At 37.8% G+C, this 12,957-nt stretch overlaps 1 protein-coding gene and 1 long non-coding RNA gene across 2 annotated transcripts; one reads left to right on the forward strand and one right to left on the reverse strand.

The window, feature by feature from the left end:
- Window positions 1–1,155: 1,155 nt before the first annotated feature.
- On the reverse strand, window positions 1,156–6,074 carry LOC6617196. Its single transcript, XM_002041487.2, has 2 exons — window positions 5,708–6,074; window positions 1,156–2,956 (listed from the first exon to the last, which is right to left on the reverse strand). Exons 1-2 carry the CDS (start codon window positions 5,793–5,795, stop codon window positions 1,947–1,949), a joined length of 1,098 nt encoding a protein of 365 aa, XP_002041523.1. The 5' UTR covers window positions 5,796–6,074; the 3' UTR covers window positions 1,156–1,946.
- LOC116801577 lies at window positions 2,952–4,355 on the forward strand. Its single transcript, XR_004362099.1, has 2 exons — window positions 2,952–3,876; window positions 3,944–4,355. It is a non-coding gene; the product is annotated as an uncharacterized LOC116801577 (long non-coding RNA).
- Window positions 6,075–12,957: the final 6,883 nt, after the last annotated feature.

The following is a 12,957-nucleotide window of genomic DNA, read 5'->3' on the forward strand; positions in this document are numbered from 1 at the left end:
TTTGTCGTCTGCTATAACTTAAAGCTGCAACTACAATTGTATGTGGTATTTTTAGACGACTTTAAAGTCAATATTTGCGCAACAATTTTTCAGTTTGCTCCGACTTAAATAACATCTCGTCACGACATGTGATGCACCGGTTTACCATAGTTTATATTTTTATTTTTTTTATTTACACAAATGCTAATTTGTAGCTTTGCTACTAGAAGTTATTTTTATATGAGCAGATGTTCATTTTTGATATTTTTAATATTATTGGTTTCGAAGAGAATACAAATTTTAAAACACAGAATATGGCTGGGATTGTCTTTAAATTCGATGTTAACGCAAGAAAAGTTAATATTAATTTATGCAGGGTCTTCGCAAATTTCCCCAAATTCATTAAAAAATTATACATATTACACAGTAACGTTCTTGTTATTTTCTTAACAAATTACGGATACCATAAGCCTAGCAATCTCTATTTTGTGTGTGTAATTAATGTGGAAATTATCTTAAATTATGTTTTATTAATATTTTATTAGGAAAGTGGAGGTACTTTCAAATAGATGTGTAAATCGAAGGTCTAGCTCCCACCTGCTTCTTGTTGAATAACGCCTATGCTTAAGTCATTATATATGTACTGATCGGAAATTGCTGTTATTAACCTGTTTTCTATTGGATTCTAAGCTGATGTAATTTGTTCTGGATATTGCACTGGGTCAACTAGATGCAGGTTCTTTGTTAATTATATGCATAGTTAACAGTGTTGAGCTCTTTCAGAGTACGTCATAAGTTCTAATGCACTGTCAACTTACTGTGATATTGGTAAACTTTGTGCCTGCTAGATAAGCTGACAAATATATTTCCGAACCTGATAAGGGGACTAAGTTGTGCCAAAACTCGTTATGATAACGTGGATGCGTTCAGGTGTACTTAAATCGATAGCCTGCCGTTCTTTGCGCACCTGTTGAGTTTTTAATATCACGAAATAGCTTGTTGCAAACGATAAGATTGTTTAACGTACAGACATAAAATAACCCTTAACGCCGTCATTTCTATATGGTTTCCTTTAGTGCGCTTGCACCCAGATGACTAATATTTTAACTGCAACCCCAAGAACAACTGTCTCTCGCGACCACCTGAAATCCCAACTCTATATAAAAATACATTCTCTTTATGGTCAGTTTTGTGTATTTCCTGATTCTATGGCACGTCGTACACTTATGTCAATGTATACAAAACAATGAGATTACAATTGGAGAGGAAACATCTACAGTTTTTTACACACACTGAAATTTGTTATATTCTTTATTTAATTTCGTAACTACGGATTTTTAATTACTACTGATTTTTTCTGTTGTATGCAATTCGTAAAAGAAGAATTGATCTTATTATAGAGGTGCATGTAAAAAAATATACATTTTCATATTCAGTCCAAAGTTAACTAAAGTTGATGGTGAAATTACAACATTTTGGCAAAGCTTCTTTTAAAAACATGTACATTAATATAAAAATCCTGTTTGAAACAAGAAACTGAAACATTTTTAGTTAAATATATGGTTTACATTATTGTCATTTACATAGGTGTTAAGGATTCCGATTATTGTCTTTTTATACACGCGTACATAGATGGCGTTGACTTTTTGTACTGACTAACATGTTTCAGTAGGTAGAGATTAAATTATGATCACATCGCTAGTATTTATTCATAACAATGTCAATATAAAATACAAATTGTATGCAGGCACACTTAAAAATTCTTCTTAAAACACATGAAGTCTGTATATCTAACAAAGCCTTGAAAACTTTTAAAGCTATTGGGCCACTGCTGGCCAAGACTCAAAGCTAAGGATAGGAATGCTGTATGCAGATTAACCTAAGCTCAAGCACAAATATTTAAAAAATAGCAGAAATCAGTCGCATTTAAAGTCTAAAAAAGTAAGTTATCCACGAAACTGGACAGATTACTCGTCTTTCTTTCGTTTCACTTTTCCCTCCGTTTGGATGGTTGATGTTACAGCTTCTAAGCACGTGGCAATGGACGGTACGGATTGATCGGCGCTGTAATCCTCGCCAGCCATTCTGCTTAAGGTTAGTATATAGGAACACGCCACCCGTAGAACGGAGAGTTTGGAAAGTTTTTGAGTGCTGGCATAGGCTGGAACAGCTTGGCGGAGCGTTTCGTAGGCGGCTGATATGGTGTGTACACGGGTCCGTTCACGTGCGTTTGCCTCAATGCGGCGCTCCCTAGTCATATTCTTGTAATTGCGTTGATGTTGATGAGGTCGCGAAACTGATGCCAATCCCGTCTTGCTCAGATCCTCATCGCTAAGACTAGCGTCTAAAAATGAAGATGATGTTGATTCTTTTTGCGTCCTTTCCTTCAACGTTTTTTTGGCGGATGGCTGTTTTCCAATTAGCAATGTGGAAAAGGCCTCTATTTTAGGCCCCGCGTTGTCTACACATTGCTTTTTGGTGGTTACTAATGCGAGTGGTTCCAGCTGTTCTGGGTGTGCAGCAGGCGATCTGTGAAGAGTCGTAACTCCCGGATGGCGAACATATATATGTGCTGGATTAGGCATTATTTCATGCTGCATGCGCAACGCGGAGGGTATGCAACTGTTGGGTGGTGGAGAGTCTATGGCTGGTGGTGTTAGGACAACTGCCGAATCGGCGGAAGATGTGTACCGTATGCGCTTCTTTAGCGGACCAGTTGCATTCATACTCGCACTGGACGGAGGATCAGGCATGGTCTTAGACTTGTGAGTCGTCAAACCTACGACTTTGAAAGGTTCCGAGCTCTTGCGTTTGTTGCGGACAAGGGCTATTGGCTTGGAGTCCGCTGAGTCTGTTCCTTTTGGTCTGATGTCGGGACTGCCACTGCGCGCGTGCTCGACGACCAAGTCGTCTCCGCCTTCGCTTTCGGAACTGGCGGAACAAAAACCCGCATCACGGTCATTGGAATTGGGTGAATCTAAAAATAACAAAAAATTAAAGAGTTAGTTGTCTTCTATCTGTGACGTATTACGCCGAACCGGTTACTAATGTTTGGCATTTCGTATTCGTAAATTAAAAAAACCCCCGTTTTCGCGGAACAGACTAGCCGGCCGAATAGGGCTGCGACTGCCTTTGTGTGACACCCCTTCGACTTTTCAAAATTCAATAAATCCCAAATCTTTAGTTATTATTTTTTATTACCAGCTGATCGCAACTAATTGCATGACGTAGTTTTGACGTATATACGTATTTTCTTGTCCATAATAATCACACTAACTGTTCTTCTAGCCTATGAAATCTATTTAATTCATTTAAATCGGAGATTACATGAGAAGAAAGACCATAACCTAAAGTGAAATTATGCATTGATCACGAAAACAAAACAGGTTTCCTCAATTTACCACTGACCTCCACAAGTATTGAAGTGCCGAAACGCAGCTTACTTGTTAAAAGTAATTTATTTCAAGTCTGGCGAATAAAGCCAGTTCAAGTTCAGCAGCAGGCAGCCACTGCATCAGAAGCCAACAACCCGGTTAGCAATTTAAAAAAAATCACAATGCACATAAACGATCATACACACATGGATCGAATTTGTTTGCGATTGCAACTTGAGGTGTGCCAACAAAGTATAAAGGTATAGAATCTGCCAGGATATTCAATGGTATCCGATCCGATATTTCAAACAAAAAAACTTTTTTTTTTTGCTTTTGTCTCCAACAGCTAGTTTCTTGTAATCAATTATTGTGTTATCAGCAATCATACATACAATAATTATTTGTTATTAAATTTAAATAAATTACTGAAGCTAGGTTGGCACCTTTATTGTTAATGGAATAAGTAAATTTATTCTCTGTTTGTTTGAACCGGTACGGGTTAAATAACACACATTTACGGAAGGTAAGCTTTTTGCATGTTTATTCAACTATTTATAAGCACAATATTTTGCTATCTTTTCTAATTTTAGGCAGATAAACAACGAAACGAAATTCAAAGCAACTGACTGACATTGCGGCCACGAAATCAGGCTGTACAAACAACATCAGTTTTATAGCCCTACCTCTATCCCATGGGTTGCGTGGTTTATATACCGCACTTTAATTTATATTTAGACAAATGTTTACTTTTAAGCCACCGTCCTCGCAGACGTCGTCTCGTTCAAAACACCTGTGTAAAACGGAAACATTTTTAAAGCTTGCAAAGTTTTTAAAAATTAAAATTTCTACCAATTTATATTTTAGTTGTCCGTATCAGACACTTAAAGGCACATCTAATGACTAAAGCAACTACATCTGTGCATATTTTTATTTTCGGTATACACGGAAGAAGGTATTATTCTTGATTGTTTATAATAAAAATATTTTAAGATGTTTTTTGTACGCCCAAATTAGTTTAATTTTTGTGGATCTGATTCGTCTTTAGGTGCCAAGTACAAAATAGCAAGTTTTGCTCTGAAAAAAGCAACGGTTTCCCCGTTATTTGCCTTTTTTTCCAAGAATGAATGCCCTCCTGCGAAAATCAGCTAAAACCTACTTAAAAACGGCAGACATTAACTGTCAGAGGCATAAGAAAATCCCATATTCACGCCATAAGTCAACGAAAGGTTATCATCATAGGCGGCTTTTGGCTGGCGGTCGGTCCACTGGGAAGCGTTCCTTGTGTGGGAAGCCTCGTCTTATCAAAACAAGTGCATATACTCATACGTACATAAATGTAAATATTTTATAGCGACTACATGAAATATATTGTAGTAAAATGACGGATCACTTTTATGAATGAATCGTAAGAACTCATCCAGATCATGCAGTACTTTGGCACACTTGGTAAGGACCTTTTTACGTTGGTTATAAAACGAAGCCATTATATTCGGCTTTCCTGTTACTAAATTGCGTTTTGAAGTAAAATAATATAACTAGAATTTTTATCATCTCATCGTAATTAATTTAAATTAGGAGACACTTAATTCTATCCAAACCAATGGCCATCTAAACTAATCATTTCGAAACGGTTCTGATTAAGACTAACATTTTAAATAAATGATCATAGAAACGAAAAATAAAATCGATTTTATGAAATGCTGACGTAAGCAGTACCAACAATATGGAAGGAGTTAACGTCTGTCCTCGAACATTATAACAATCAGCAGGCGGTGGTGAAAAGGGACACACATTGCCGAGTCCAACTGTCGCTCCAGCTTCACAAACAGACAAATTGCCAATATGTCTGGCGACATCGTCGTCCCAAATTCGCCATTGCGGGCAAAGTGCTTGGCCGACATATGCAACACAAAACGAAAGTTGGAGTACGCTGGCGACACATAGTTGGCGTTATTTACGTATCTGTCTGCATCTTAATTGGCATTCTCAAAAGTCTGCTGCTAATATGATTCTGCTGCAACGTGTTAGTTGGTGGAGGCTTTCTGGGTGCACACGGCAGCACCCCCAATTAACAATTTTGGCCGTCAATTATCTTCAGTGTCTATTGCATAGACTTGGCCCATAGCCTCCTTGCCTTATGTTAGTACACGTCCTTTTTGGGTTTCGATTACAAAAGTGAATATAGCGCTATTTGACAAATTATTGTCGAAACTTATTTTGCGGGAAATGATTATAATCATCCGACTGGAAGACATAAAATAACTATGTATGTAGGTGTGGATATTTATGTAAGTATTTGCAGCACAGTTCGCAGGCAACAGGTGCATTGTCTTTTGCGCATGCATTTAACCCACCTTTCATAATAATTGCTGATAATTCCGATGCGCTTAGTTGCATGTAAAGTTTTTCTGTGTTGGTATTCGCCATAGCCGCAAAGGACATTCAAGATCTTTAAAAGTAGCGCGTATCCAAAATCGGTATTGAATAGTTTCGTGGGTTTATATTTTATTTATTCACAATTACGGGCTTTATATCAACAGCAACCTATTGAAATGTCACGTATTGGTTAAAGGCACTTTATTCATTTGTGGTTTGGTAAAGCCGTATGTGAGCTTTGGCACTATCTTCAACTTTTTAGAACTTTTTTTTCACGATCTCTCGTAAAATCTTCTAACCGGAGCACGACCGTTCACAACGAAAGTATCTGACGGATTGAAAATATCTTGCGGATTGAAATGGCCTGCGCCAGGGACTGGCTTCATGCTAAAAGCAGCACGCGGTCGAACTGCGTTTGGTTATCAGTGTTGACCATTCAGTTTTTTTTTAGCGTCCGTTGTCCTAAAGTCTGTATGACTTGAACAAAATTGCTCCCTTAGCCAGAAGATATATTTCAAAAATAAGAAAATTATATTCTTAATAAGAAATAAAATTAGAATTTGTCCCTACAAGAAATATAAACAGTTTAAGCCAACATTTTGAACAGCTAAGTTAGCTAGGCTTCAGAAACTGTGGCAGCAGAAATATTTCAGCAAGAGTTGCCAACACTGTGGTACGAACAGCAATTTGTTGGATCGGTTCGCTGTCGAACATGTTTGACTACCGCATTATTAGTTTTATGAATGAAAATATTCGCTCGCTTGAAATTTGGGAATAGAACAAATTTGTATTAAACTTAATGATTGGAATTATTACTTACTATTCTGCGGCCTTTCTTAATTTCAACGACAGAAAGTCTTTTGACTTTTTGGTTTTTCTTCTTTTTTTTCTTCTTGCAACATTGCTGCTGCATACATATACGTATACGTATGTACATAAATATGTATTAGTATTTCATCTGCGGATGGCACTGGCGAAAAAGTATAAGCAACGGTCTTAATAATGTCAAAATGTAATTTTAGTTGCTGTTCGATTTTTAGTCAAAAAATGGCTCGGTTTCTTAGATAGTTTACAAATGTTTTAATTGATACGTATTTATTTTTTTTTTTAATCAGAACTCAAAGTAATTGTGTAAGTTAGATTTTCATGGTTTCATTTATATGTATATATATGTTTGTATTTGGAAGTTTATTTGAGTCAGGATGAATACCTTACGTTTTGGGTAAAAAAAAGATCAGTTCTAGGAAAAAGTTTAAATTTGCTGATCATTCTTTCGAACGCGGCACAACAAAAAACTTGCCGCTGGAATACAAGAGCCAGTTCCCTAATATCATTAGGGTTCTTTTCGTCTTTTTGTCCGATATCCTTAGCAGATGTACACTGGGCACGAGTTTGAGTCTGTCGCGCGAAATGCTTTTTGAATGATGACTTTCGTTTTTTTAGAGACTTGTTCTGCTTTTAAAGTATGCGATTGGGCTGCGGCCTAACCTGTTTTCTTCGATTGGACAGACCCCAGACTTCACAATCTCCAGTGTAGCAACCTGAGCAGTCCTCCGCTACCGCCGTTTAGGTCGCGATCAAGCCTTTGTCAAGCTGGAAGTTCAAGGATAAGAATGCTGGACTTCCAAAAATGGTTCGTGTACGTGTCGGCGAAATTTGATCTGTCCCTTTAAAAATAAACCATTTTTTCCTTACTCCCCAGCTAGAATTACTTCGGAATCATTTGCGAAGATTTTTTTTATAAATTAGGAAAAGTTGCGGTTACTGATTTCGCTTCTGTATGAGGACCGGCTCTTAGTACATCAATTCAGTTTGGCTTCTACATACGTGCTCTTCAGCAAAAATCAATTCAGAAAAAGTACTTTGCGGAGAACATGGTGTTGACGAACATGCATAAATCGAGTTACACTGATTTGGCTTCTGAAAGACAACTAACCGAAATAATAAGGGCAATATATATTTAATTAAAATATGGATACGATACCTGAAAACGCATATGTATTTGTACATACGCACATGCACATGTAGGCATTTCTACCTGTCATTCTCGGCATGGAGCTATAAGAGCAGGATAATGGAATGTCTCAATCACTAATTGCTTCCAGTCTGCTTGGACTAATATCTGGTCCTTGCCAATAGTTTGACCAAACGCCTGGGAGATTGAAAAACTCAGGGAAGTCAGGTAGTGATGACTTCTGAGAATATTCACGCTTAATGCCTACCTTCTGCGGAACCTAATGTAATATTCGTTGGGTATTTCAGCTTTTGAGAAGCTCATCGAAATCAAATAATCTTGTCTATAATCTATTTGCCATTTAGCAAAATCAATACTATTTGTACTCGATCAAAATCACTATCAAAAAGAAGTTGAAAGTGATATCGTGTCAATACAGATTCCTTCCATATAGTAAACATAACGTTGCCGTAATAAGCACATGTCCCTCCATGAGACGTCACGTTCCTTCTTGTTACGTTTAGTAGTGGAACAAACTGGCCTTGGCACGTGGTTATGGAATTTGCGTAACTCACTTCTACCGATACACTCGATGACCCGTTAGTGAGCGTAATAATGATTTAACAAGGAGAACGCTTTAGCCGATTTCCTTCAGACAAATTTTATCATGATTTGGTATAATTATACATATATCTACATATGTATGACATGTAGGACATGGACCGACTGTCTCAGATAGAGAATCTGATCAAACCTCAATCAAATAATAGACCTAAAATATTCTGAAAAGCGTTTGGTGAAAGGATTTTCAACAGGAGCCTAGTTAAATAAAATGAAAACACATATTTACGGAAAGAAGTTCAGATCCGAATTTGCAACACATGTAAATCTCTCCTGGCCGTAAGTGCCAACACATGTGTTTTCGGTGCGATGAGGCGTTCTTTAGCTGCGCTCATGCTTTATTTTCTGGACCTTGTGACCTTTGCCGGCGTCACCCAGTTTGCAGTTTTTCATTGAATCGGCGCCGTCGGCGGCTAATGGCACATATGCTGACCAGAAGGATAGGAAAAACAGACAAATCCTTAAATTCAAGATGTGTGAAACTTGCACACAGTGATGTGAATGGCGACAAGATGTCTTTTAATTTGCGTGGGAATATGTTTTGAACATGTTTGTAAGTGATGACATCTGTCTTAAAGAGTATTGTAACTATGTCAAGCTGAGATTTCGAATAGTGCCACTTATTCTTTTAAAACGTGACAGCCGCAAGCGAAACTATACAGCAGCATCAATAACATGCGTGCCAGAAATCATACCCATGATATAAAATTAGACGCTAAGAAGTACGTTATTAATGTCAAAATCTAAAAAATCAGGACTGGCTGCCAGACACAACTCAGACAAAGCAGGGAATGCAAGGACCTTGCACGCAAGAAAGAAGATATAAGAACAAGAATATTAATGAGTCCAGACATCTCCACAGCGATTCCCACGCTTCTTGTACGTAAAACACCCGCAAGCTCATCTGCAAAAATGTAAGCACAAGCATTGGCCTTCTTGTTGACCGTATCTGCAATGATTGCCACCGTTTGCCTCAAGCCCCAAAAATACGAATACTGTACAGGAGAATTCACACAGAGGCAATAAGGCAAGGCAACATCACAAAATTGTTAATATGGACCTCGATACGGCAGCAGCAGAAAATTGTTAATATGAAAGTCGGGATCGCTTTGAGCATAAGTTTAAAATGGGCAGCAGTCCCGAAACAAGGCAGTGGAATGGGTTACTTAATAGAATGTCTTAGCATGTGGGTATGTCATGCACCTCAAAAGTGTCTATTTATACCCGCTTGTGCATGCGCTTTGAGTTTGTTAGCACTCTTACCACTCTTGAATTTGTCGTCTATATCACCCATGCTGAGCGGCGGATATATTAAAGTATCGCGTTTTGACCGTGTTGAATACTTAAAACGAAATATGAGCTGGGCATATATGTAAGATTGCAAGGCATTTGCAATTTAAACTTTTTTTAAATTGTCTAATCCGATGCACATGCAAGGCAACATTTTGACATTTTACGGGTTGGCGGTACCTGTCTTCGATTTGGCCCTTGCACGCACTAACTGCTCTTGCCCATTTGCAAGTGGGTATTGTTAAATATCCTTGTCATAAAACTGTTTTGTTCACTTGTCTTTTGTCATATAGAAAACTTCATAGTTGCAGTCAACACACAAAGGAGCAGACAGAAGACGATTTGGTTAATTTTTGGCTGGCGCCAGACGCACAGCTGGTTGCCGTGGCCTCGGCTGTGCGATTGCAGTGTCATAAACGTAATGTAAATAAGTATAGCAGCCAACGGCACAGGTCCATTGCCAACGGTGGTGTATGGTTTCTGACCGACCGACCAGATGCATGCCGTGGTCGCGCCTTGACGTTGACACGCATGAGCGTAGCCAGAAGCATTTGACCAGGAGGAGGCACGCTCGCGCTTATAGCTCCCTATCACAACGCCCATGCTTACACATGGCATGCGATACAGTGCGATGGACACGGGCTATTGGTCACTCATTTGCCAATGTTGGCGTATTCGCAACTTCTACTTGACCACTCCGAAGTAACTGGTTTGAATTCTTCATTTGCGTGCCGAAGCATCTGTTCCTCTGTATATGCGTCCGAATAACCATGAGCATCCTAAATCGTAATATTTGTTTTTGTGCTCAATTTAAATGTCTTGCTGGCTAACACCGATTGTAAAACTTATTTGAGAATCTTGGTTACTTTGTTTTAAATTCCATTAAAACCGTTTTTTGATATTTCCCGCATAAACTCGGCACGAATACCTGCATCTTTATTCTCGGCGCTGTCTGTATTGTCAGTGGTCCGTATACACCTTGTCATCGTAAGGCGCAGACCAACTGCCACTACTACTGATGATGTGCTGGCGGTCATCGCATGTTGATCGTTTTCGTCCTGCCTAAACTAATAACTGCATCGTGCGGTTGGGCTCCTCAGGTGCTTTTCGAGTTGTTCATTGAGTGGGGCCAAGTAAAAGCAGCAGGTAAAACGACCCTGACGATTGGATGTAAATTTCTACGAAAATTAAGAGGACAAATTATTGACGAGGATGTTGCTGATACTTATATGCACACACATACATACAGTTAGAGATCGTGCAAGTTTCTATCCTTTTGGAAATAATGCTTTTTAAAGGGCGGCTTGCCTTATGTACACAATTTAACGTCTATAGAAACAAGTACACACTATTTATCCTAACAAATGTATCACACTGTCTGGATCGCTAAAAATAATCAATAACTCCACACCTCGAAAGGTGCTAGACAGTTAATTTATACGGTTTCATTCGTATATGTATACTAAAAATAGTACAAAGCGTTGAATATAAATAGTTACTTATAATTAAATTAACACATTTCTGCAATGTTTACTCTGCAGTATGAACTTTAAATTTTGCTTTGCCTTTTATGCTCTTAACATATGTATGTGCTTCCAAAAACCCGTTGGGTTTTACTAAGATCGAATTATTATAGCAACCAAACGTAGGGCGTAAAAAGGTTGTACCTTATTTTAGCGTTTTACAAGATAATACCACTCTGCACATGAAGAAACTTGGCGCCAGCCATGAAAAATATGTAGACAATTAGAATAGCATTTTGGCGCTGCTCTGCAGTCCTATTCATTAAGATTTCGGGGACGTATTTATAAAATACTTATATATGTACATACATACATGGTATGTATATAAGTGAGTGGCGATCTCGGCGTGAGGCTCTATACAACATCTTGTCAGAATGTCATTAATTGTACTTTGTACCCGGCGGCTGATTCTTTTTGGCAACGTTTGTATGGCGATGGTGGCATCTGTCGCTCAAGTGTCTTTAGTTTCTGGCACAAAAGTTCAAAACGAAAGAGCGGTGGCGTCCCAGACGGCGTCGCCTGTGGGGACATAACTTTGTGATGCAGCTGCACATGGTTCTATGTATTGTATTTTATCATTTGTTAATTTTTAAAATAATTTTAAGTCTTTATAAATTAATTGATCATCTCTACGGATTAAGGTGGCATAATACGATGCGTACGTTGATACACCCGTATCCCATATTTATGTGAAAGCTCTAAATGCCCCAAGACGTTAACGGTCCATAAGGCGCAACCCTGGGGTAAAAAGCACATAAACAAATCTGGCGGCAACGCAGCTGGCCATTATGGGAAAAGCACTTCTGTGTTGAAGCGTATATGTATATTAGGATGGAAATAATTGCACACAGTTCGTCATAATTTGTCGTTGAAACAGATGAGGTCAGAAACGAAGAGCACTACACTTCAGCAAAATGTCATTCGTTTTTGGAGTAAAAGTATTTTCAAAACAACAATTAGTATAAAAACCAGGACCTATTATGTATGGTATCTTATATTAGAGAATGTTTTCTATAAATTAAAAACAAGCATATATAAAATATATACTTTCATATGTGGATAATTCATTCGTTATAGTTCATTGGGCACGTAAATTGATAAAGAATCAATATTATGACATCGATGGGTTTTTTTGGGAATACATTTAAATAATATAAAACTAAAATATTGAGTAATGATTGTTTTTAAGCTTTAAAATTTCATTGTTCAGTGCATGAGAATTCATTGTAAAAATGGATAAAACGCAAGTACTTTGCAGTATATCAGCTTAAAGAATTCATTAACAATTTCGCACCTACCATTTATATAAATAATAGGGCAATTTCTTCCGGCAAATTAATTAATTTGTGGTGCTCTTAACTTTAATGGTTTTATATTTAAAAGTATTGGTCTGAACTTTTGGTTGGCCCAAAGTAAACCTTTGTTATTCTGATAAGCAAATGGGCAAATCAAAAGCTATTTAACGTAGTCTCTTTCTCTTATTTTACCACCGTCAAGTTCTGAACAGCCTCCCACTGACAACAAGCCCCTTCCATGCATGTGGTATGCAACTCGTAAAAACATAGCGCATCCTAAGGCGGTCGGAATGCGATGGCTTGCTCTTAATCTAAAAAAAAACTCGCTAAACTCACTGCAGCTGTTGCTCATGGGTGAAAGTGAAAACTTGTGGCACATGTTCGGCCGGAAGCTAAAGAAAATCAAAATAAACCACCATATGGATGATGAGTTTTGAAATAGTACGATTTTCATAATAATTTTCGGTAAGATAAATACCATGAAAAAAATGTACTTTATGTATTTAATCTATTTAATTTAATCTAATTGATAAAGACTATAAAAT

The sequence above is a fragment of the Drosophila sechellia genome, chromosome 2L (genome assembly GCF_004382195.2).
Source record: "Drosophila sechellia strain sech25 chromosome 2L, ASM438219v1, whole genome shotgun sequence".
Taxonomy (NCBI): Eukaryota; Metazoa; Arthropoda; class Insecta; order Diptera; family Drosophilidae; genus Drosophila; species Drosophila sechellia.